This window comes from Panthera onca, chromosome D2 (genome assembly GCF_046562875.1).
Source record: "Panthera onca isolate mPanOnc1 chromosome D2, mPanOnc1 haplotype 2, whole genome shotgun sequence".
NCBI lineage: Eukaryota > Metazoa > Chordata > Mammalia > Carnivora > Felidae > Panthera > Panthera onca.
The window spans coordinates 25295838-25322916 of NC_138349.1; the positions used below are offsets into that span (position 1 = coordinate 25295838).

General features: G+C 41.0%; 1 protein-coding gene across 3 annotated transcripts in view; it reads right to left on the minus strand.

The window, feature by feature from the left end:
- CFAP58 (cilia and flagella associated protein 58) overlaps nucleotides 1-27079 on the minus strand; it is a 113153-nt gene that overhangs the window by 39677 nt on the left and 46397 nt on the right. For 2 of the 3 annotated variants that reach the window (XM_060641556.3, XM_060641559.3), the window contains exons 12-15: nucleotides 19418-19558; nucleotides 17938-18161; nucleotides 15115-15226; nucleotides 12779-12883 (exon numbers count right to left, since the gene is read on the minus strand). In XM_060641556.3, the coding sequence (XP_060497539.3) occupies nucleotides 12779-12883; nucleotides 15115-15226; nucleotides 17938-18161; nucleotides 19418-19558 (582 nt within the window). Of the gene's footprint in view, nucleotides 1-1071; nucleotides 1158-12778; nucleotides 12884-15114; nucleotides 15227-17937; nucleotides 18162-19417; nucleotides 19559-27079 lie in introns of all 3 variants that reach the window. The other variant, XM_060641560.3, reaches the window with a different exon arrangement.

The window sequence follows — 27079 nt, forward strand, 5'->3', positions numbered from 1 at the left end:
CCCTCTTACAGTGTTCACACTACGCAAACCAGATGCAGACAGGCATGTAGCCCCCCACAGGCAGGCCACATGGATGTACACAAATCTTGTTTATGGCCAGCATTAGCACTCTGTTTTCTGAACGACCCCTCTCCAGTTGCTGCTTCATCCTCCCTGACACTCAAGGAGCAGGTGCAGGAAAGCAGACATCCCCCAGGAAGTCACAGGACGAGGTGGCAGTGGAGAAGCTGCCCACAAGGAGCATGCTGGGGAAGAAACCTCAACCATTCCCAATGCTTTCAATACTCTTTGCTGAGGACAGCAAGAAGGCTGAAGGTATTTCCCCCTCTCAACTCGTTCTTCTTCCCCTTGATTTTGGAACAGAACAAAAACCTGCAGACGGGTTTCTAGCCAGCAGCTTTCGCTGTGCCTTTCTGTCCCTGGATCTCTGTGGTGAGGGAGCATCTCCAACAATTCCAGCCCAGCTTTGGGGAGGATGACCACTTAGTTATCTGTGAGTGGAGCAGGCAAGAATGATGTTTGGCACAGGCTACACTCCCAGCGACTGAGATGCAATATTGGAATTCTGCCTTCCACGTCTTAAAACAGTTCTTTAATAATTGAACAATTCCTTTGGAATTAGAGAAGTTGGAAGTAGTCATAGAAATGAAATGTTCAGTGGCTTTACTGGGAGGCACCACAAAACAGTGGTGAATGGTTCCAGTCTGGCTTCCAGTGACTAAGGTCTACGAGTGGGGTCGGTGAGTGTTTTCTGTAAAAGGCCAGATAGTTACCTTTGCAGACTTTGTGGGCCATACGGTCAGATAGTTACCTTTGCAGACTTTGTGGGCCATATGGTCTCTGTCACAACTACTCGGCTCTACTGCTGTCTCATGAAAGGAGCATAGGCAATACATAAACGGAAGAGTATGACAGTGTGCCAATAAAACTTGATTCGTGGACACAGAAATTTGAGGTACGTTTCATCTTCTTTTTATGTCATGAGATATGATCATTCCTTTACATTTTTTTCTAACCACTTAAATACATAAAGCCCATTCTTGGTGTGGGCCATGTTGGGTCATCACTTACCAAACCCTGCTTTATAACCGTAGCTCTGGCATATCTTAGCTGTAAACTCTTGGACAAGTTTTGTTTTGAAGCCTCAGTTCTCTTCTCTGTAAAACAGAAACAACAGCACTGGCCTCATCTGGGTTTCCCGTGGATACAGTGAAAGCAAAATGCTTTAGCACAGGGCGTCTGGGCACGTACTCAGTATGCTATAAATGTGAGCTGTGACTGCCATTTCCCTCCACTCTTCAAAACTCTTGGCAGCTTCTGCCAAATCCATCCAGGCTACCATCAAACAGGACAGAGGTTTCTCATGTCTCTAACAACAAAGAAACATTCTAGACTTTTCATAACAACAGCACTAGCCTTTGAGAGTTTATGGGGCCTTAAAACATGCCTCAAACCCTGGATGCGCTCATCTGTCCATTTCCTGCTAGATCTCAGTCTCTGGAGTTCAGGAGCTGAGGACAAGAGTATGAGGTAGTTTCTCATGCTCTAAGCCAGAAATAATGATATTTTTTTGAGCAGTGGCCAATTCTCATGGCCACTGGCATTCCTGTAAGGGCTTTATGCAATTCTTTCCCTTCATCTTCACAATAACTGAAGGATGCTGATAAGATGGTGAGCTCCAAGTGTCAGACAAGTGTTTCAGGCTTCAGAGAAGATCTGAAGTGTTGGAAGGTCAGGCAACTAGCAAGACGGCAGGCCTAGTAACCAGGAGGTGTGATGTTCCTTCTTGAACCATAGCTCTTGCTTTGGAGTAAAGAAAGGATGACCATCTTTTAGAGCCCCAGGACTCTTCCAACTGAACCCATATACTGAACCCCTGGGTAACTTGTTTAAATGCAGATTCTGATTCATTAGGCCTGGGAAGGTCCTGAGATTCTGCATTTCTAAAAAGTTTTCAGGTGATGCCAGTGGCATAGGTTCTGGAACCAGGCTTAGTGTGGACAGGCTCAAGACACAGTGAGAAGCATGAGTTCTGCCTGTTGATGACCAAAGTGGCCTACATGAGATGAATCAATGGCCATGGTTTACCACAGTCAAGAGCCTTTGGAGCCAGACTGCCAAAGTTAGATTCATAACTCCACCAGGTACCAGATGTGTGGCCTTGGGGGAAAGTCTCTCAGCCTTTCTGTGCCTCATGTTCCCTGCCTATAAAGGGGAACAGTGGTGGCTCTCATCTCATAGAGTTGTGAAGATGAATTAAATAATCCACATATAAAACATTTAGAGGAATGTCTAATGCATGGTAAATATCCGATAAATGTAAGATAATCAAAAGATTGGGAAAAATGAAGATTTATCTAAAAGTGTGCCATAAGAGGTTTGTTCCCCTGCACAACTAATGACTTGTGCTGATCCATTCAAACCCTCCTCTCACTCAAGCCATTTTATAGTTAAGTAAACCAGACCTGCAACTAGTCAGTTATAAAATTAAATTAGGGAGAAAATTTACCCTGAAAGGGCAGGACCCAGATGCCAACAAAGAAGCAGTGATTTCCAGTTCAGTTCATTATTTATTCATCTAAGGGACATACCCATTCCCTAGACATCTAGGCACAAGAAATGATCAAGAATGCATATAGCGATTTCCTGAGCAGCATAAACCTGAACTTCACCAGAGTCCTTTTCTCACTGGAGTCATTTAGTCTGTCACTCTCGTAGGTGGTATGCTCCCATGGGTATGACAGTTCAGTGTTAATGTTGTGGGGTCAAGCTTATTTCCTTTCCCCCAAATTATACCATCTCCTCAGGTGAATCGTGCATCATTTCACCCTCCCATCCAGCCAGCTGTCGTTCATTGTGTGCTCACCATAACCCCTGAGGTCTTTGTGTGGGTAAAGCACAGGGCCCAGTGCACAGGCTTCATGCAGTAAAAGATGATTGTGATTAGAGCAAATTCGGGGTGCCATCTTTTAAACAAACCACAGTCTGACCATGGCAACTGGTTACTGGATATCAACTAGATACCAGGAGGTTGGAATGGGGGAAGGCCAAGTGGAAACTTGGTAGGAAAATGCCCACTGCCTTTTCTAAAGTTGGACTGGCAATTTATCACTCAAGTGAGAAACTAAGTGAGCAAGGGCCTGAGAGGAAGAGGGTCTCCTGGTTGCTGGTCTTCATGACCTGTTGGGAAACCTCATCTCCTTCAACAGCGCTGAGTCTCATCCTCTCAGTCAGTCCATCTAGAAATTTCAGCTGTGGCTGACATTCCTGGCACACTTGATATGGCCATCATTTCCTGAAATAGTCTGGCAGTTTCAGCCTCAGGTACACATGGAGTCAGCTTTTCTGCCTCAGGCCAGGGCTTCCTCAGATGTGGGCATGGATACAACTAAAGTATCTCAATCTTCTTTAGAAGCAACCCAATGACCTGGGGACAACTTTCAACCAGTGGGGAATGGGAGTCAATGAACAATGTCCCAGCCTCCCCTCCTTTGGCAGGACAATTCTGCGGTGGTTTCAGTGGATCCTCAAAGAAATTCCAGTGGCACTGGAACTGAGATGTCCACAGGGCATCCAGCTGTCTCCCTCCCTTTACTGGCTTCTCCTCCTTCCCAGTCTCACTGTTCTGCTTCCCCACTCCAACTTCCTGAGACAACCTCCCAAACTACCGAAACCCAAGCCCTGTCTCAGTCTCTGATTTGGGGAATCCACACTGAGACCCCTGACCACACCAAAGGTTTTTTTCCCAGAGTCCCATAGCATCCTGTACAGAATCACAGCCCTTTTCACACTGCACTGTGGTTGCAGAGCCACAAGGTCTTCCAAGACCAAGATAAAGAGGAACCCTGGAACCCCAGGTGCCCTGGCACGTAGACGGCTCTCAGTAACTGTTAGTTGAATGGATGCCAGAAATACATCTGCCGCCTGTGCATCGGGAGGTCAGGAGGCAACCCTTTGTCTTTTTAATAATTCACAGAATACCTTTTCTGTTTTAGAAAAGCTTGTAAAAAAAAATTGAGAGACATTAGCAGCAGGGGAAAAGACATCTTAAGGAGGTCCATCTTCATTAATCCCATCCATGACTGCCCCACAAACACACCCCAGGTTTCTCCACCTTTTTGCTTGCCTTCTTGGAAGAAACCCAGCCTCATTCACCTCTGACTGTCCATCACTGCAAACTACCTGGAGCCTCTCCTCCTCCCTCCTCATCTCCGCTTTACCTTTTGATTCTTATGCTCTGTACTTCCATCAGGGAATCATGACAAAGGACTAAATCAAAGATACTGAAGCAAGTAAAGTTGATTGTGCTGCTGCTGTTCCTTTAAATCTCTATCTCCCCTGGGCCTTGAAGCTAGAGGTTGCAAACCAGCCTCCTGTGGGTCAAGGGTGGTTGGCAGATGCATTTCTGGGAAGACCATACAATGTTCTAAAGTTTCCAACATTTGAAACTCAGTATAGGGAGCATAAAAATCTACATTTCAAGTTATTCTTGAAAAATTAAAGATCTGATGACATGAGAACGCAACTAACTAGGGTGGGGTGAGGCTGCTTCCTAGAGATGGCACCCACAGCCCCTCATGCACTGCAGTCCCCCCCACTCCCTTTTGCCTCTGATTCTGAGGCCCTTGTCCATTTCATGTTGCCATTTCTGATCACGACACACAGTTTTACTTTGCTCTTTCTTGTTACTGGCCCTAAGGGTGGGTATATTTGAGCTTGCTACTCGATCTTTAAACACTTGGAAAAAACAAGTTCCAAATGCTGTGTATGTTTCTTGTGTGTTTAAGTGCCTCTGGCAAGAGGTTAGAGCTTCCTACTGTAATGCTGTCATGCTGTATACCGTTAATTGGAATCCCATCTTGATGATGATGATGGTGGTGATGATGATGCACTAATACTTGGGTAATGGATAGCAGTTACTCATGACATGGATGCCTGCCTAAGCCTCCAGATGCTTTTCTTGTTTTTTAAAGAAGTCATTAACACAAGGGATTCAGAATAAATGAGGAATAAATGCATTAAAAACAGAAAGAAGAGGCCACCAGGAGGCGGCACATCTCAGGTATGCTTGCATTACCCTTGCTTTGTTGAAGAGGAGAGTAGACTGGTGGGCAAAAGAAAAGAAATTCCTCACATTCACAACTTAGACTCCAATTCTGGAAAGAATACAGACTTCTTCATCTTATCACTGAAGCTGTAAAGTCAAGCTCAAGAACCATTTTCACCTTAACCCTGAGCAAGGGGAGAACTTCGAGCACACCCCATGAATCAGCATGCCTTGGCACACAGAAAGGACATTGACAGTTTGCATCAAGTGTATAGATCCATAAACCCAGAGTAAATACTAGGATCCTCCAAAGTTAGAAGTTAGTAACAAAAATGCAAAGGCAAATAAGAAGAATAATTCCTATAACCTGTCAGAGCTCAAAGTCAGAACTTAAATGGCTACAAGACATACCATTTACTGAAGGACCACCATTCTTTCAACATTTAATCAGTCACTAAACAAATATTTATCTGTGGGCAAGGAACTAGGAATGAAATGATCGTCAAGACAGACACAGGCACTGCCTTTGTGAATCTTACGGTCCAGCAGGAGTCATTAAACAAAAAATTATAATTATTTTGTTAATTACAAATGTAATGAGGGCGTGAAAGAGAAGTCAAAATATGGTAACCTGTACCAGGAGACATAATCTAGGAAGAGGGCCCCCCCTGAAGAAACACCATTTAAGTTGAGGCCTAAAGGCTGAGTAGGACTTGTCCAGGCAGCAGGCCTGTCCGTCATTATTGAGCACTTCCTGTGTGTCCTGCTACCATATCAGGCATTGGGGTTAAAGAGATAAATTACCAAGTGACTTTCCTCAAAGAACTCACAGTCTATTGGGGGTAAGTAGGCTTCTATCTTATCTGCTGCTGGTAAATGATGGGGTCTCTTCATCACCATGCAACAAATTAAATAGTCATTTAACAAATGTTCTGAGACTCAGAAGAATTCAACCAAAAATCTTTCTAATTGTAAAATGTTCTAAGTGCAGAGAATTTCTCAAATAATTTAATAAAACAGATGAAACTGAGCAACTGTCAAATCCGGTGGAGCACCTGGGGCTTCCCCAAGATAATAAAGCATGTTGTCTGGAGATGTGCAAGCCCCAGAAGGAAACTTGCAGCAGGCACAGGGCAACCCAACCATCCAAAAGAAAGATTAAATGAGGAACTGAATAAAAAGCAGTGAGGCTGGATGTTAAACTTTGGAGAACTGTAAAAAACTATTTTGTGATTAATAATATTAATAGTACTAATACTACTAATAATAATAATGTTAATGAGAACATTGTTCAGGATAACCAAGCATACTGGCAAATCTTTTTATATACTTCACACATTCAATTCTGTGGGTAAGTACTGGGATAAAATGGGGTAAAAGTCCCCATTTTATGGCTAAAAAACTAGGGATTAGAGAAAACAAGAAACTTCTATTTATGACAATATGGCAGACTGAAAGCTAAAGTCCACAAAGCATTAGACCTGCTGAGTAAAACAACACATTCTTTCGATCACCAAATGGAGTTTACAAGTAGTCTGATCCTCGGGTGTCAAATTCAGAGGGTGAACTGCATATAAGGGCAGCTACCTCTTGGGGGTTGAGTGGGACAAGTGGCTGGACTCACTGAACAACGGGCTTGGGTTTTAATGGCCATAAAAGGATAAAAGATGTGGTGCTAGGCCTGTGTGAAGTGGGTAACTGGTACTGAGACATCTCCACATAAAGTTAGGGACTTAACAGCATTACACCCTCAGTGAAAAGAGACAATAGATAGAAATCCACCCACTGGCACAGTAAGACCACAAAGAAACCTAACAATCTCTCCTGGGCTTTGAGTGGGGAAAAAAATGTTGGCTGTCTCGAGAACTTATATCCATGGCTCTTCCATCACAAGAGTTTGGGGTTCTAATATACATGAACCAAATAGTCCAGGAAGTCCCAAGGTGAGATTTTAACATAAAAAAATATCTTAAGCAACTCATCACTTCTAGGGTACCTGGCAGAAACAAATGAAAGGGCATACCCTTAACCTGAACCATTCCTGAATCCTATAAAGCTTTTCTGAAAATGAGTCCACAATCCAAAATTACAACACAAAGAGAAAAAGATCCATCATGAATTAAAGTCAGCAGTTATAATAAACAATAGCAAAGATCTCCAAGGCCTTAAAATTATAGAACAATCAGATAAAGACTATAAAATAAATGTTTAAATTATTTGAAGACATAAAGGAAGAACAAAAAACATAAGAAAAATCAAGACACTATCAACAAAGACCAGTCATATGGGAAAAAAACCTCTAGAAAATAAAAATAAATTTAGTGAAAACAAGTCTTGTTCAATTGGCTATTAGCAGAGAAGCACACCTTAGTGCATAATAAGATAAAGCTGAGAAAAAGTAACATAAGAGATAAAGAGAAGAAAAATATCAAAGAGGCCAGTAGATAAGGAAGAAAGAATGAGAAAACCCAACCTATATGTGGTAAGAGTTCCAGAAGGGGTGAATAAAGAAGATAAAGGAGACACTATTCAAAGACAGATTCAGATTCAGGAAATAGAGCAAGTCCTAAGCACTGTCATCAAAACCAAATTCATACCAAATGCATTGTGCAAAACTCTAGGACACCAAAGACAATGGGAAGCACTAGCAACCAAACAGAAGCAAAGACAAAATGCCTGAAGACGATTGAGAATAATGAGACTAATAGCAGACTTCTCAATGCCATTGCTAGAAACCAACACAAAGGCTGTCCAGCTTCAAAGTACACACAGAAAACAGAATTTGGACTCCATCAGTTATAAGTATGGCCAAAATAAAAACATTTTCAGATGAGCAAAGGAGAGTGTTCACCTCTGAAAAATGTATCACTGAAATAACTATGAAAGGCTCCAAAAGGAGATGGAAACTTGAGGAAAGGAACTAAGGATATGAAGAAATAGAAAACAAAAGAACAGGGGGTGCTTAACTGGCTCAGTGAGTAGGGCATGTGGCTCTTAATCTTGGGGTCCTGAGTCTAAGCCCCGTATTGGGCAAAGGGCTTACTTAAATTTTTTTTTAAAAGGGTGGGTGACTCAGTCTGTTAAGCATCCGATTTTTGATTTTGGTTCAGATCATGATTTCACAGTTCATGAGATCAAGCCCCACATCGGGCTCTGCACTGCTTGGGATTCTCTCTTGCTTCCTCTCGCTCTGCCCCTCCTCACCCACCCCTCTCTCAAAATAAATAAATACTTTTTAAAAATTAAAAAAACCAAACTGGTAAACACCTTGGTAAATCTGAATAAGTATTCATTGACTCTATAAAATCATGATTCTGGCTAATGCTGGCAGAACTGGAGTGAGTATTTAGCATTAAAGCACTCCCAGTCCTTGTATTGTTAGGAATAAGCATATGGATCAACTTTAGATTAGTTTAGATTTGACGTCCACTACGCATGCTCAATTTTTGAGGAAATTCATGAAACAGAAAATGAGAATTACATTGAGTGGTGGCAGCAATTCAGAAAAAATAAGTAGATAAACCAGGAAAAGGAGAGTAGGGAGTAATGAGGAGAGAGAAGTAACCAGCAGAGGGAAAAAAGAGGGGATAAAGAAAACTCAATCCAATAGAAAGCAGGAACAGACCTTTTTCAAACCAAAAAAATAATAATAATAATCAGGGTAAATAATAGAAAATAAGTAGGTAGAAATAAACCTAAAATTATCAATAATTATTTGGATTAAATGTACCAATCAAAAGACAAATATAGTAAAACTTTGGATTGTAACTTCTTCTAGTATTCCGCAAATTTAAAACTTTTTAATTTTAACTTGATAAACAAGCGATGTCTTGCAGTGTGAGCAGTATGTGACACTGAATGTCACATGATCACAATGGTTCTTCTGAGCCAATGGCTCTTCTCTCTCTCTCTTTCTCTCTCTCTCTCTCTCTCTGCAGGATTGTGGGTGATCATCTCCCATACTCAGATGCTCAGTCTTAGGCTGTGGTGTTTTTCCAAAATCAGTGATTTTTCAAAATATTGGAAGGTGCCCACAACTGGCACTAGTGTATTTTTTGCCACTTCAAAGCACCTATGGACAGTCCTTTGTTTGTCCATCCAAGAGTAAGCTTAGGAATGCTTTCTTCATTCTAGGTCAGGCTTCCAGCACATAGAGCCCCTTTCCTCTGCTGCCTTATTGCCAGTTACGTTAAATACAGTATATGACAAGAGTTTATTAATACTGTACTATTGTTGACATTCGTGTAAGTGTGTATACGATGGCCCCCATACAGAAAAAGATTCCATTGAGCCAACAGTGATTCCGTTAGTGATAGTGAAAGTTGTCCTACACAATAACCCTCCTCTCTCTTGTTTCCCTCACACCAGCCACGAAGGCTTTCAAAGTTAAGTGTGGGTTAATTTGTTTGTTTTTCTCTATATTATGTATTTTCATTATTATTTTATATTATATTACAGTATTGTAATCATTTTTATATGAATATTTTTGGGTTGTAGAATGAATCATCTGTGTTTCCATTATTTCTTATGGGGAAATTTGCTTTGATATACGAGTGCTTTGGGTTATAAGCATGTTTCCAGAACGAATTATGCTCCAAGGTTTTACTGTATATCAGATTCAATTTTTTTAATTATAAGAGGGGCCCCTGGGTAGCTCAGTCAGTTAAGCGTGGGATTTCAGCTTAGGTCATGATTTCACAGTTTATGGGTTCAAGCCTCACATCAGGCTCTGTGCTAACAGTTCAGAGCCTGGAGCCTGCTTCAGATTCTTTGTCTCCCTCTCTCTCTGCCCCTCCTCCACTCCCACTCACTCTCTTGCGCTCTCTCTCTCTCAAAAATAAATAAACATTTAAAAAAAATTTTTTTAATTACAAGAGACTCACCTAAAATATAAAGACACCAAAAGTTTAAAAGTATAGAGACCGTATGCACAAACACCCCAGGTAGAGCTAAATTAATATCAGACAATTCTTTAAGTAAAAGTACTAAGGATTGAGGAAGGTTCTTGCACAATATTAAAGGAACAATTCACCAGGGAGCAATAACAATTGCAACCTTTTACTCAACTTATGAACGTAATGTAAAATATACTTAAAGCAAAGAAAAAAAGTGAGAAATAGACAAATCTCTAAACTTTCTTTCATTGATTATGCAGACAAAAAAAATTAGGAAAGATACAGATCTGGACAATGCAATTAAGAAGGCTGATCTGGGGAGCCTGGGTGGCTCAGTTGGTTGAGCATCCAGCTTCAGCTCAGGTCATGATCTCACGGTTTGTGAGTTCGAGCCCCGTGTCAGGCTCTCTGCTGACAGCTCGGAGCCTGGAGCCTGTTTGGGATTCTGTGTCTCCCTCTCTCTCTGCTCCTCCCCTGCTTGTGCTCTGTCTCTCTCTCTCAAAAATAAATAAATAAACATTTAAAAAATAAAAAGAAGGCTGATCTGATAAACATCATAGAGACTCCTGAATCTTGAACCTTTAGAGAGTACATCAACCTTTCAAGCACACAGGCTTCAGTTACAAAAACTGACCACCTTAGCTGGTCACGAAAGCAAGTTTCAACAAATCCCAAAGAATCAGTAGAATACAGACCACAGGGGCGCCTGGGTGGCTCAGTCGGTTAAGCGTCCGACTTCGGCTCAGGTCATGATCTCACGGTCCATGGGTTCAAGCCCTGCGTCGGGCTCTGTGCTGACCGCTCAGAGCCTGGAGCCTGTTTCAGATTCTGTGTCTCCCTCTCTCTGTGACCCTCCCCCCGTTCATGCTCTGTCTCTCTCTGTCTCAAAAATAAATAAACGTTAAAAAAAAATTAAAAAAAAAAAAGAATACAGACCACAATGCAAAAAAAGTGAGAAATCAGTAACTAAAAGGTAACTTAACTGTATGTATATCTGGAAATTTAAAGTTGTACTTTTCATTACCACAGGAGGAATAGTGTCTACTTTTTAAGACTACTCTCGAAGGAGAAATAATTCTGAAATAATTCTGAAAACAGAAAATATTTAGAACTAAATGAAAATGAAAATGCCGTATCTCAAAACCTGTGGGGAGGAACTCAAGAAATCATTTAGAAGACGTATTATACCTGTAAATGCTTCTAATAGAAAAGTAGATTTAACATTAGTGAGCTGAGCATCAGTCTTCAGAAGGTAGAAAAAGAACAGAATAAATCCAAAGCCCATAGAAGGAAAGAAATAATAAAATTAGAGCAGTCAATGAAATACAAAACAAGCTTACAACACAGAGGTTTGGCAAACACAAAATCTTCTTTTTAAAACCAACAAGGCAGTAATAAGAGAGGCAAAGTAATGCAGTGGTAGAAAGTATGGGCTCTGGAGGTGACTGTCTAGTTTGAGTCCCCATTTTGCCACTTCCCAGTTGTGTGGCCTTGGGACAGGACTATGGCTTCGTTTGTGGAGTCACAGCTTAGAGCCCGGACTGCCTGCCAGACCCCAGTGCCCATGCACTAAGTGGTTACCCTCACAACAGGATTTCTAAGTTGTATACTCTAATGAGAGTATCTTCCTCCCATAATGAAATTCAGTATTATTGTCCCCATTTAACAGATGGAGAAACTGAGGTTTGGAGAATTTATGTAAGTCTCCCGAGTCATGTGATACAAAGCACTGATGCTGATTCAAGACCAGATCTTTCTGACTCCAAAGTCTCATCTATAAGAAAGAGGACTGTCTCCCATGGGCCACTCAGCATAGCTATGTTCTGGAAAGCTACTTACCATATACCCAACTTCAGGGAAAATGTCTTTTTTAAGGTAAAGTGTAAAAGAGAAGGGGCAAACACCCCTTGCTCACGTACAGAAGTTCCTGCTCTTACTAATGGTAACCCAGCAGTTAAGATTACAGGCTTTGGAATTAGAAATAATAAGAATAATTGCCAACGTCCATTAGACATTATGTGCCAAGCAGAATACTAAGCTCTTTCCATCTTCACAACGTCCCTTTCCACAGGTTCTGTTATTGTCCCATAATACAGGTTAAGAATCCCTGGTGCAGAGAGGTTACCCTCATGCAGCTGCAAATTGGCAAAGACAGGATTCAACTCAGCCCACCAAACACCGGAGCTAACATTCTTGTCCACACTGAATTCTGGGAGCCCGGCTTCCTCATCTGCTGATTGGGGGTGATAAGACCCACTCCCACGCCCCCAAACTGTGAAAAGGAACCGAGACCAGTAGGGAAAGCCACCCGCACGGTATTTGGCATGGTGGTGATAATGGTGGTGACGGCTTATTCTCGCAAAGACACAGGCCTGAAAGGATGCTACCATTCCTGATTGCTCCAGAATAACTGATTGCATACAATTCACAAAAAGAAGTCTTTCCTTCCAGTGCATCTCACAAATCTTCAAGAGGACAGATCATCTGCGCTCTATGTGAAAGCTTATTTTCAAAATCAAAATCATAGCATTTTCCATTATATGAAGATATAAAGAAAAGTATTTAAAAGAATCTGACAAATAAAACTGTAGAGAAGTGAGGGATAAAGCTCACATTACCCAACTTAATTTTCCAGAATTCTTGAAATATCAGTGATGGCAGCATAAAAGAGCAATTAATCATGTTGTTTGTTCTCTGTGTGTGAGTCACTGTTGCCATCTACAGTTAAAAATGGGGCATGCAAAGCTGCCAACTAGCCAATTCGAAAAACAGTCCTGGAGATGGCGATGCCCAGAAAACATGCTTGCTCAGTGAGTACAGAAAACGAAAGTACTACCTGCAGGAGCAGCTCTTTTTCAACCACCTCTTCTGTCTTGCTGATGAGACGCTTCTGCAGGGTATGAATTTTCTGTATCAGCTCATAGGTACTGGGGTCACTGGCCTGTTCAAAGGGAACAAAATAAAGCAGCTGAGCTATCATTAGTTCAAAGCACTGAGGTCCCTGTGTAAAATAATTATTGTTTTGTTAAAATTTATTGCAAACCTGCAGACCCAACTCAGAGAGAATTAGAACCAAAAAACTAAGAAAGCATAACAGATGGCAACGGCCATCAAAGAAGATTGAAGCTTGGCTAATGTCTTATCTACTGGCTCTAGTTAGCCAATAAGTGGACAGCAAATATGTTTATTCCACCAGTGGGATAATACTAATAATAACAATAATGATAGCTACCGTGCATTTTACCTGATTCTTTGCCACCATCCAGACACCATGCTAAGTGCTTTTTGTAGAGTATCAAATTTTAGGCACATGACAGTCCTAAGAGACAGTATTAGTCTTCCCCTTTTACAGATAAGGGAACTGAGGCTCAGAGGATTAAGTCATTTACCCATACCGGTGAGGGTCAGAGCTGGATTCAAGCCCAGACATGCCTGGCTCTAAAGCCTGTGGTTCTTCATTACTATGTTCTGAGGCTTTTCTTCCTATGCCCTCTGTTTCCAAATGAATGAGACAGGGTTCCCTAATGTATTCAAACTCAGGATTCTCCTTTGGTAATTGCCAACAAGAAGATTCATTATAGCCTAAGATGGGGAAGGTTTCTAGGACATAGACTTCTGCTAATCATTGGCAGCAAAACATGACCAGGGCATTTAGCTCTCAAATAGGGTTATCAATCCGTAAAGGTTTGATGCACCTTTGAATTGTACAAATTCGAACAAACTCTACAATTATAAATTGATAATCTGTCTTCTCGACTTTGAGCCAAAGCTCTGCTTTCAACTGTACTGACATTTTGAATTAATCTAGCAGCTAAATATTTTCATCTGCCTCCCCAATATTTTCTAATTTTTAAATAGAAATTGACATGGAATTGGAAACTTTAAAGATCTGCTTGAAAACACATGGAATAAACTAATGTGACAGTAAATGAATTTTAAGTCTTTAGCTCTACTTCCCCAGACACATCCATATTATTGTTAGTTTAGTAAATGACACCACTCTTGGCATTTAAAGAGGAATAAATGAGGGTCGAGAAGAGGTGGGGAGAAAACATTTCACTGACTTTGACTTTGCTTAAGAAATACTAAGCAGTGCCAACTGATATCCACAAACTGGGACTAGATTTGGCACACATTTATCTGGCAAGACTAGATGTTGTTAAAATTCAGGCCTCATGTTTACCTAACAATTTATAATGCATTATCTTTAATGGTTTCTTCATTAAAAGGAAAAAAAAATAGAAATGAAAACCAAAAACTGACTTGGCTGATTGCTCTTTCTTACATCGTGTACTGGTATCCTTCCCAAACCCTAATTGTTCGTGTAGCCCAAGCCCTTTCTGGCACCCACGTGGCTGGGTACAACCATAAGAGATGGCCGTCTTTTCCTTGAATAAAGCAGAGCTTGTCTTTAACTGTTATCTGCAAGGCTGGTGGGAACATCTATCAGGAAATCATAAAATAAAATATGAGGTTTGTTATTCGTCACCTGACAGTGAGACTTCAGCTATGTCCCCAGATCCTAAGAGAAAGGGTTTGGCTAACACAATGCTAGTCCTTCAAAAAAAAAAAAAAAAAAAAAAAAAAGGGGGCCTTATTTCCTGCAGGAAATCAAAGAATGCAAAGACCAACTGAAAGACAGCATAGACGCTTGTGGCCAATATAGCTAAAGGCAATTACCAATCCAAGACAGGCAGCCTCAGGATAACTGGTTGACCAAAACTACTTTAACAAGAAAAATGTCAATTGGTGAGGCAAGTTCACATCTTTCCCTGGGTTTTCTTGAAACAGAAGGGATTTTGTCCAAGACTTTTTTTTTTTTTTTTTGAGATAGGGTCAGGGAAAGAGGGAGAAGGGGAGAGAGAGAATCTTAAGCAGACTCCATGTTCAGTGCGGAGGCTGACACAACACTAGATTCCACGACCCCAGGATCAAGAGCTGAGTGTTCAACTAAGCCACACAGACCCCCTATTCCAAGACTTTTTAAACAAAACCCAAGTAAACTATCTGGGTTTGGAACAACCCAACTGACATTCGATCCAGCCTTACATGTTAGGTAACAATTTGCATAGGATTAAATAAAACCAAGCTTCATACTGTGCTTTAGCTAGGACACCGTGCAGGGCAGAAGAAGAGATTCGGGGAAGAGAGGAAAGCTCTGCCAGGTGTTACCTGAAGCTTCCTCCATCTGTGCACGTTCATGGGGTTCTCCAGTTCCTCCTCCAGGGCTCGGCATCGCGTCCTCTCCTTCAAGAATTCTCTTTGCATGTGAAAAAACTCCTGCCTGAAAAAGATGAACTTTCTTTTGCAGAGAAATTCTCCTCCCATTTGAAAATCATGTCTTTATGTGGCTATCTACACACTACGTCTTACATAAAAAGTTGGAATGAGGGAGACTTCTGCGAACCAAGACCAGCCCCCAATCTGAGCCAGACACAGATGTTACCAATCCCTACAGAGAGCAGACTCCAGCTTTTTCTTTAATGAAAGGACCAGAGCTTCAGAATCATGATTCTGAATACCCAAAGAATTTAGAAGTGTATGGAAAGAACAGGGAGGAAGTAAATTATGAGAATTTTAATATACCTTTCAATGCTTCTAAATATCTCCATATAAAGAACAATATATCTTTTATGTTCTGCTTCAAAATACAGCACCTGACTGCAAGACACTGAGGCTCCGGTGTTAACCTGACACCAATCAGGGCGGTGCATTGTACCCGCCTACACCCTGGAATCACCTGGGGGAGCCTTACAACCTACCTTTGCCTAGACCAAGTCCCACAGGAATTCTGCCTTAATTCATCTAGCATGTTACTTGGGTTTCATAGTTGTTGTTGTGTTTTTTTAAATTTTTTTAGTGTTTATTTATTTTTGAGAGACAGAGACAGAGTGCAAGCAGGGGTGGGGCATAGAGAGAGAGAGAGACACAGAATCCAAAGCAGGCTCCAAGCTGGCAACACAGAGTCCGACGCGGGGCTCGAACCTACGAACCATGAGATCATGGCCTGAGCCAGTCAGACGCTTAACCCACTGAGCCACCCAGGCGCCCCAGGTTTCATAGGTTTTAAAGTCCTCCTGGTAATTCTAAGGTACAGCCAGGATTGAGAAACACCGAGTTGGGAGTGATATTTTATTTCATGTTCCACAACTACACAGATGGCTGCAACGGTCCTGAAGAGCTAGCTCTGGCTCAAACCTACTTCTCCAAACTGCAGAAATCTCCAGCTAATAGGTACTGTGCGATAGCCATTCGCAGTACCCTGTGAGCTGGCTGCCACCCTATTGAACAAGACGCTTTGCTGGGGGGTGGAGAAGAAGCAAACACTCACACTGATACGGGCAACAAGGATATTATTATCTGTCCTCGTCTGCTGTGGGTGTGCAGATTACTAATACCAAGCCATCTCTTTTACTTAATTGCTTCATTTAAACCAATAATACAACTTCCCCTCATTAGCAAGACAAACCATTAGAATTAACTGCACGATGTTCACTCAACAGGGAGCTCAGAACAAGCTGCTTAGAATTAAAAGCATATTTTTAACACTTCGATTATCTAGAGCGCCGTCAGACAGGAGGGCAGGAGTATTAGCTACTGTCACTGACAGCTTATTTTGTACTAGACCCTGCGCTAGGCACATTGTGTTTGTTTCCGTGTTTAATTTTAACTACAAGCCTAAAGCTCAGAGAAGTGTAATGATTTGCCCAAGGTCACACAGCTTGTGGGTGGCAAGTCTGAGATTGGAATTCATGCCTGCTTGCCTCCAATATCTTTCCCAAGTTGTCCTCCCATTGAAAAGAAAAATAAAATCTATTACCAACAAACCAGTCATACTGACAAGGAATGGGTAGAATTTGGTCCTTTGTGTATATAACAAAAATAACTCATGGCTGGCAAGTTTAGTGATGATCTTTGAGATCATTCAATAGCTACTTAGAACGAATCCATTTGTCTTCGAAATGTCAATGGTTGGTATCTCTGGTTAGTAAACTTATGAGTGATTTTCTAATCCCTTCTTTATATTTTTGCTTCATTTCCCACATTTTCTACGATGAATTTGCACTACTTTCATCACCTGAAATACGAGCGACTCTAAAAAAAAAAAAAATAAAAAGTATTGATCCATCCTGGATAGTGGCAACTTCTCTTGCTATTCCTGAATATACTCACTGCATCTAAATATCAAAACTATCTTCTAACTTAATTCATTTAAGAAGCAGATGCAAACCGTGTCCTTGTCCCAAGGTGGTCAAGGATACTGTTCATCTACAAGTCTGGGGGGGATAAGGATAGCTACTGAAACAACACCAGTCTTCTTATTTGGTTTCCTGCAATTGCCTATATAAAACATGGTGATGTTTTCCCAAAGGGGAAGTAGATCTTGTATAATGTAAGATTTAAGGCAAGAAGAAGGCACACTAAGCTAAAGTAAAAGCTGCAGAAGATAAATCAAGAGTGAGACATAAAATTTGGCTGCCTTCTAAGGAAACAGAGTTTTTCAAATCGTGATAAAATTACATTTTTCTCTTCTTTTCATTCTGTATATAATTCCAAGAAAAAAGATGTGCAAATGTTCCCAGGACCGAATGTAAATGTTGCTGATCCATTGCTTGCACACTGCCTTCTTAAAGGAAGTCTAAACAGCTCATTGGGGGAAATTATTTTCTGCATTGTAACTAGTTTGTCTGTGGTCTGTTTTCAAATTTCTTTTTTTTTAAATCCAGAATACATTTCTAAAAAAATCTTTTTTGCCCTCACTTATATTTCCCTGAGAGGAAATGAGTCCGTTCTTTTGTGACATAGAACGGGCACAACATAGATTCTGAATTACGGAAAAGCTGTTCTCATTATTCGTTAATAATGTCATCATATAAAAAATTGTTTTGTACAACTTGAGAAAGACTTTCCATGACACACAAGCATGAACATAAGGTCATTTCAGGAGCTCCCCTCAGGCTACTGTGCCCTCAGCTCTGAAAGGTCTTCTATTACCTGAGTTCATCAACATTTGCCACACTCCTGGCAAGAATCCCCTTTTCCCGGCGAAGTTTCTTAATCTCAAGTTTGAGAATTCTCATGTCCTCCACCTTCTGGTTGTACTGGCTCTCGCCTTTATTCAGCACGGACTGTTGGATCTTGATCTTCTCATAGAGCAAAGCCAATTCGTCATTGCGCCGGACAAGCTGAGACCCGAGAATATCTCTCTCGCTGATGACCTAGAAAAATCAGGAAAGGCATGGCTGTCAGGGAACAAAAAGTCTCACTTTACATTATGGCAGCCTCTTTCATTCTGTCAAAGATGTCTCAAATGCCCCTGTATGCTAGGTACCCAGTGGGCAGGGCACTGGAAAGACCCTGCTAGACAGTCAACACTGGGTTCCTTCCATGCATTTGCAGTCCCTTTGGAAAGAGAAAGGGTACAACAAATCATCAATCATCATCATCATCCAATTAATTCTTGGTCCATCAGTTTGGTTTTTCCCCAACCCATTATTTTATAAATATTAAATTTTTAAGTGTATTTGTTTATTTTGACAGAGAGAGAGAGAGAGAGAGAAAACACGCGCGTGTGTGCACATGAATGGGGGAGGGGCAGAAAGAGAGGGATAAAGAGAATCCCAAACAGGCTCTGCATTGTCAGTGAAGAGCCCAACTCAGGGCTCAAACTCACAAACCATGAGATCAATACCTGAGCCAAAATCAAGAGTCAGATGCTTAACTGACTGAGCCACCCAGGAACCCCTATAAATGTTAAAATTTGAATGACTTTATGATGGGCGAGCTCTTACCAGTTTCCACCACTCCTTACTGTCTTACACCGGTCAACTTCTCTTTTTTTCACTCTCCCAAATCTCTGAAAGCTTATTTAAGTTTCTTTCTTTTTTTTTTCTTTTTTTTTTTTTTTTTTTTTTTACTATTTATTTTGAGAGAGAGAAAGAACAAGTTGGGGAGGGGCAGAGACAGAGAGGCAGAGAGAGAATCCCAAGCAGACTTCTCTGAGTTGTCAGTGCAAAGCCCAACCCAGGGCCCTATCTCACAAACTGTGAGATCATGACCAAGTCAAAATCAAGAGTCACATGGTTAACTGACAAAGCCACCCAGGTGCCTCTGACAGTATGTAAGTTTCTAACCTCCTAATTATGCATTTGAGTTTCTAGCCCTGGAATTATGCCATTTTTAATTACAATTATATGTGAGCATTTATATTATACTAGAATGTAAGCTCCCTGAGAATAAGGACCTTATTTTCTTGTTGGTCAGTGTATCCCCAGTGCCTGGAGGACAGTAAATGCTCATAAATATGACTTGAATAATGAACAAATATTTCATAATTAATCAACAGAAGACGGATCTTCTGCTGCTGCTGTTCTTCCAATAAATAGAATATAAGAGCATAAAGAATGAGGATTCACGAAAAGCTGAATCACACAGTTGTGCTTGCTGATGAGGTCTGGTGAGGAGATGTTCCTACCTGGTCTAATTCCTTCTTCTGTCTCAGCCTCTCCCCATCAGCCTCAGCGATGATCCGCAGGAGCTTTCTCTCCTCCACTTCCTGCTTTTCAATGAAGTGCTTGGTCTCCAGAGCTTGTTGTCTGAGCTTCTGCAGCTCGGCCTGACAAAGAGCGAAAGGTACAGACAAAGTTCACTCTGTGGCAATACCAGCCTGGACTGCAGGGCCCAGGATCAGATGTAGAGTTGTTCTTCTTATACCTTCCTCTGATGTTTCGCTTAATATGGCCTGATCACTCTCACAAGGAAAACAAGCTTCACACACACACACACACACACACACACACACACACACTCACACACAGAGGCCTGTAAAGAAACAGCAGTGAACATTACAGTGGTCATGTTTATTCTATGAGTTGTGCCCTTGAGGGATTTCCATCATTTTTCTATATATGTGTAGCAGAGGCTTCATTGGTATTCAGCAGCACTTCTCTCACCAGCTAAACAAGGTGAGAATTCACAAAGAATAGTGCAGAGGAGGATGTAGGGGTACGGAGGGGTGAGGGAGGGTCTTTGCATGCATCAGCTCCTGTAATGGTCCTAACACCATGGGCATATCAACTGTAAAGATAAAGCCTACTGCAAGCAAAAATTAAATTAACAAAGATAACAACCACGTGTCTGTCTTATAAAATGTCTTGATGGAACAGAAGAGATGTCATGGTGCAAAAAGATACATAGATCCTATCCCTAAGATGCTTCCAAGCTAGATGAGAAGATAAGATCTACAAGTATTATATGAACATTAACAAGTCCAGGCAGCGATTTTTCAGTATCTTTATTAGCACACAGTGAATGGATGTTATAGGAGGTTAGAGGACTATGGTTGTCAGGGAGACTTCCGGGGAGAGCTCAGATCTTGAGGCTCTTGAGGTCACATGGAAATCGTAAGAGTGATGGAGACAGGGTGCCGTGGACTAGTCAGTTTCAGAAAGAAAATACCTCACATCAAAGGACACATTCACTCCAATTCCACAAGCATGTTTGTGACCTACAATATCTCAGGAATTTTGATATCAGGCATCTTGCATAGCTACTCTTATCCCCAGTTTACAAATGTGATCCGTAAGACTGTCTGTCTCAAAAATAAATAAACGTTAAAAAATAAAAATAAAAAAGGGCGTCTGAGTGGCTCAGTTGGTTAAGCGTCCGACTTCAGCTCAGGTCATGATCTCGCGGTCCGTGAGTTCGAGCCCCGCGTCGGGCTCTGGGCTGACGGCTCAGAGCCTGGAGCCTGCTTCCGATTCTGTGTCTCCCTCTCTCTCTGCCCCTCCCCCATTCATGCTCTGTCTCTCTCTGTCTCAAAAATAAATAAACATTAAAAAAAAACAAATGTGATCCGTAAGAGACAAAGAAAAGCAAATTAACTTGCACACGGTCACACAGCTAGTAAGTAGCAGAGTTTGGATTCCAACCCAGATCTTCTGATTCCAAACCCTGTACCCCCACTGCTATCACCACCCAATTGTTGTAAGTGAAATACAAGAATAAAACTTGAACGATTCATCATCTGTTAGAAATGACAAATAAAACCACACCACAATGTGCAAATGCTATCTACTGAGTGAAAAAGGACATGGGAGTTTCTAATTCCTGCCTGCCCAGGGGTTAGAGGGAAGAACCAGTTGGAGCCTTGGCAACTGACAGATAAGTTCCTAAATGCAGAGACTTGTGTTGGGGGAAGGCATTAAACAGCCAAGCATGCAAATTGTAAAGTACCTGGTATGTTCACCACACAGCCAACATCCAGTGTGGCTGGATTAGTGTTAGGTAGGGAACAGCAGGAGGTAAAGCTGAACCAGACTGGGAAAGGTTTTGTGTGCCACACACTGGACAGAGTCTACAATGGGGAGCCACAGAGGGATTCATATTAAAGGAAACAAAAGTATGTCTTTGAGAGGTTTCACTTCCACATGGGAAGGACAGGTTTTTATCACAGACGGGCTCAGCACAAAAAGTAACAAGAATAGAGCTCTGTTATTACGCATGCCTGGAAACACAAGGGGGATGACAAGATGATAGTAAGGCTCCAACTTTTCAATGGTTTGCTGGCTGGCAAATGACAGTGAGAAAGTAATAAATTTTTCCTTCAAGGAAGTATTGGGAGCCCCACCACCACCACCACCACCACCTCCACCCATCCAGAAAGTTCACTGGGATGACAGAAAGCCCCATATTTGCAAATGCCTGTGACCCAACCCAACTCTAGTTAGGTTGGACTCACGGAGGCTAAGAGTCATTAACTCCATATCTCAAGCTTATCCAAACAGTAGAAGATACTGCACACTTAGTAATAGACGTGTAATGTCACAAACTAAAGGCATCCAGCTACTGTGAAACCAAAGGTTTCTTTTATGACATTTCGTTTGTTCATTCACGAATATGTTTTTGGTACAGGGATAAGCAAAAGCAAATACTTATTGAGAAAAGATCTGGTCTAATACTTACCACTTTGGCAATCCTGTTGGGAAAGAAAGCAAAGAACCAGCCTCTCTCTTTCTTTAATCAGTTAAGGTGACAGTGAAGGCAGCCATAAATACCTGTTTGGCTCATGTTTTCTTTAATAAAACTTTTATTTTCCCAGATGTGCAACATTCACTTCCCTGTTCCTAAGTGCCAAGAGCTGATCGGAATCCATCAGCAGAACAGAATGAAACCCCTGTTATATTAAAATGCAATCAACGGTGTGTAAAAGTATCTGTCTGAAATGTAAAACCGTTCACGCGTTTGGCATTACTGTGTGTTTTTTTCCCCCATAATATATCAAAATTCTGAGTGGTCTCCTTATGTCATAAATTTATGGGCTGTAAACAAGATGTGGCATTAGACTATGGCAGCAAATGTTAACATCAACAAAACACCTTGAGCCTAATGCATTTAGCAGCTATAAATCTGAGCTGTCTCACCCAGGAAAGATGGTAACAATTGCTGGGCTCCCAAAAGCCCATCAAGCAATGTTCTAGGTGGGACCTGAGGTATCCACGTCTCTGAAAGTGTTACCAGTGGTATGAAGTTGTAATTGTAATGCAATGACGGGACACACCCTTTAGTCACTGCCTCCACAATCATACGGTTTTGTGATAGGTGTTTACGGAATAGATATCATCCAATTTGGCTGCAGGTATAAATCATAGCTCAAGAACCATACTCACAGGTGTTTCACCCATTCGTACATGATCCCAACATTCACTGGGTTTCACAGAAATCATCTGTTTACATCTAAGACTAATAGGACCACCTAAAGTTTTCTAGTCGTGAGAATAATTAGGCTTTCTTTCCCTCCCCCTCTCTGTCTATGTGGCAGCTCCCATCCAGGTCACCCTAGAAAGTCCACTAAGTAAAAGGATAAGGTGCCCTGAAGCCAGTTGCTAATGTGATGCTGGGCTCTGGACATAGAGAATCTGCTGCTGAATTATTCACCAGGAATCAAAGTGCTGTCAGACTGATGTGGGATGATTTGAAGGTGACGAGGCAGAATCAGGGGCTTGTTAGGACACTCCAAATGAGATGGCTCCGTCAGTACTGATGAAACAAGACTGGGACAGAATGGGCAGATGAACGCACATGCAGCAATGTCTCAGAGGACTATTGACATTCTGTCATAACCATAATGTGCTGACAATGTCTAGAATCCTGAGAAGTCAGTAAGGCCTGGGAGCAACTGAAAAAGGAAAAGAAATATGGAAGGAGCAAGATGTTTCTTTTGAGGGGGGATGAACGGGGACAAGGGTGATCCATTATGGGCAACTCTTTGTCATCTTGGAGAAGTAGTAAATTGGGTTGTCCTGTCAAAAGGCGTATCACGGTCTAAAACACAGGCTGGGGCTTGCCCTTCCAGGAGGAATTAGGTGCCCACGAAGCTTTGTAGAGCCCAACAATAATAGGCGAAATGTCTCTTGGAGCAAAGGTACTAGAAAATCTGCCCTTCCCTCCAGGGTTTTGGTTTGCGAACTTCAGATGCATGAAATCTAGAGACCTGTGTGAAACGTGATTCAAATATGAGGCTACAAAGGCAAGAGGCTGAAACTCCATATTTGAGCTGTCATGTTTTTCTAAAGAATGTCAAGCAGGCCTAATGGTAGGCCAAAATTATCCAGCCGAAGCACCATTGGATAACCTCAAATAATAGATTAAGCAGACATCCTTTTTCTGTTCCTCATTCTTGCCTCAATGGCAAATGCCAGGGAAAAAAAGTCACCCTGGTTTCATAGGAAGTCCAAAGCAATCAATCACCTTTCTATAATCAACGGTCCAAAGCTATCCAGACCTAGGATTCCCCGTTTAGAGCAGACTCTCTAGGGTAGAAGCCCTTTAATCACCTTTCATGTTCGCCAGCTGCCAGCTGTGCTGGTACAGGACCAAATACCAGCTCTATTGCCCTTCATTTTATTATGACGCTTCTTTGGAGCTGTACATGTATGATGATGGAGGGCATAATTGAAACAAATAATAACCAAGTCAAACTCTAGGGAATTAGGAACAATTGATCTCTTGCATAGGACATTGCTTTATCTAAAGCAGAATTTTATAGAAGGCAGTTTAGCTCCACCTTGGACCCCACTCATAGGGTCATAATCTTTTGAAAAGAGCACTAGTTGGGAATACTAACTAGTAAGAGATGAGGATCAATGTCATGATGTACCAAATAGAGCTACACTGAAGCCTTGCTAACATGGGTCCATGAGGCCGATGGGTGAAGCACTGTTTATAAAAAGATTCTTCCGATTCATTCAATGATTAATAAACCCGTCCCACTACAGGCTCCAGGGTGAAACAGGCTACCATCTACAAAACTATTCCTTCGAACAAGGAGAACAGGGGCAAAGATGAAGGATATTTTCCAATTTAAAAATATATATTTATATTTCTTTATATGGAAATGCATTTAAATGCAGATTTGTTATAATTTTTTTTAAGTAATTTATTTTTTATTTGGATTCAAGTTAGTTAACTTATAGTATAGTATTGGTTTCAGGAGTAGAATTTAGTGATTGATCATTTATCTATAACATCCAGTTTTCATCCCAGCAAGTGCCCTTTTTAACACCCATCACCCTGATTCAGCTCACCCCTCCATCAACCGTCTGTGTTTACTCTATAGTTAAGAGTCCCTCATGGTTTGCCTCCCTATTTTTATCTTATTTTATTTTTCCTCCTCTGCCCCTATGTTTTGTTCCTTAAATTCCACATATGAGTGAAATCATATGATATTTGTCTTTCTCTGACTGACTTATTTCACTTCATCCATGTTGTTGCAAGTGGTAGGATTTCATTCTATTTGACTGCCGAGTAATTTCCATTGTATATGTATCTCACATCTTCTTATCCATTCATCAGTTGATGGACATCTGGGCTCTTTCCATAATTTGGCTATTGCTGATAGTGCTGCTATAAACATTGGGGTGCATGTGCCCCTTGGAATCAGCATTTTTGTATCCTTTGGATAAATACCTAGTAGTGCAATTGCTGGGTCATGAGTAGTTCTATTTTTAACTTTTTGAGGAACCTCCATACTGTTTTCCAGAGCAGCTGCACCAGTTTGCATTCCCACCAACAGTGCAAAAGGGTTCCCCTTTTTCACATCCTCATCAACATCTGTTGCTTCCTGAGTTGTTAATGTTAGCCGTTCTGTCAGATGTGAGGTGGTATTTCATTGTGGTTTTGGTTTGTATTTCCCTGATGATGAGTGATGTTGAGCATCTTTTCATGTGTCTCTTAGCCACCTGGATGTCTTCTTTGGAAAAGTGTCTATTCATGTCCTCTGCCCATTTCTTCACCGGATTATTCTGGTTTTTTGGGTGTTGGGTTTGATAAGTTCCTTATAGATTTTGGATACTAACCCTTTATCTGATATGTCATTTGCAAATATCTTCTCCCATTCCGTCGGTTGCCTTTTAGTTTTGTTGATTGTTTCCTTTGCTGTGCAGAAGATTTTTATCTTGACTAGGTCCCAGTAGTTCATATTTGCTTTTCTTGTCTCCAGAGACATGTCTAGCAAGAAGTTGCTGCAGTCGAGGTCAAAGAGGCTGCCGTTTTCTCCTCTAGGATTTTAATGGTTTCCTGTCTTACATCTTCCATCTTCCAACCATTTTGAATTTATTTTTATGTATGGTATAAAGAAGTGGTCCAGGTTCATTCTTCTGCAAGTCACTGTCCAGTTTTCCCAACACTGTTTGCTGAGAGACTTTTTTCCCTTGGGTATTCTTTCATGCTTTGTTGAAGATTAGTTGGCCATACATCTGTGGGTCCATTCCTGGGTTCTCTATCCTGTTCCATTGATCTATGTGTCTTTTTGTGCCAGTACCATACCATCTTGATGACTACAGCTTTGTAATAACAGCTTGAAGTCCGGAATTGTGATGCCTCCAGCTTTGGTTTTCTTTTCAACATTATTTTGGCTATTCAGGGTCTTTTCTGGTTCCATAAACATTTTAGAATTGTTTGTTCTAGCTCTGTGAAGAATGCTGGTGTCATTTTGATAGGGATTGCCTTGAATGTGTAGATTGCTTTGGGTAGCATAGACATTTTAACAATGTTTGGTCTTCCAAAGCATGGAATGTTCTTCCATTTCTTTGTGTCTTCTTCAATTTCTTTCATTAGCATTCTATAGTTTTCAGTGTACAGATATTTTACCTCTTTAGTTAGGTTTATTCCTAGGTATCTTATGGTTTTTAGTGCAATTGTAAATGGGATCAATTCCTTGATTTCTCTTTATGTTGCTTCATTATTGGTGTATAGAAATGCAACAGATTTCTGTACATTAATTTTATATCCTGCAACTTTGCTGAATTCATGTTCAAGCAATTTTTTTGGTGGAATCTTTTGGGTTTTCTACATAGAGAATCATGTCATCTGCAAAGAGTGAAAGTTTGACGTCTTTCTTGCCAATTTGGATGCCTTTTATTTCTTTTTGTTGCCTGATTGCTGAGGCTAGGACTTCCAGTACTACATTGAACAATAGTGGTGAGAGTGGACATGCCTGTCATGTTCTTCACCTTAATGGGAAAACTCTCAGTTTTTTTCCCACTGAGGATGACATTAACTGTGGGTTTTTAGTACATGGCCTTTATGACGTTGAGGTATGTTCATTCTATCCCTACTTTCTTGAGGGTTTTTGTCAAGAAAGGATGCTGTACTTTATCAAATGCTTTTTCTTCATCTACAGAAATGATCATATGGTTTTTATCCTTTCTTTTATTAATGTGGTATATCACATTGATTGATCTGCAGATATTGAACCACTCCTGCAATCCAGGAATAAATCCCACTTGGTCATAGTGAATAATTCTTTTAATGTATTGTTGGATTTGATTTGCTAGTATTTTGTTGAAACTTTTTGCACCCATGTTCATCAGAGAAGCAGACACTCAACCGACTGAGCCACCCTGACGCCCCAAGAAAAAATATTTTCAAAAAGAAATTAAAAATTCAAAAAAGGTTTAACAATAAAGAAAATAAATAGAATAACAAATTTGCTCTTTCTGTACCCAAGAAAGAAAAAGAAAAGAAAACAACATAAACAAAAAGAGAAGCAAAGAAAATGAACAAACAAAAAGAAACCCAAATGAAGCTAGATCCAGTTTCCCCTTAAAGCTGAAACATTGCAGCACACTATAAAATG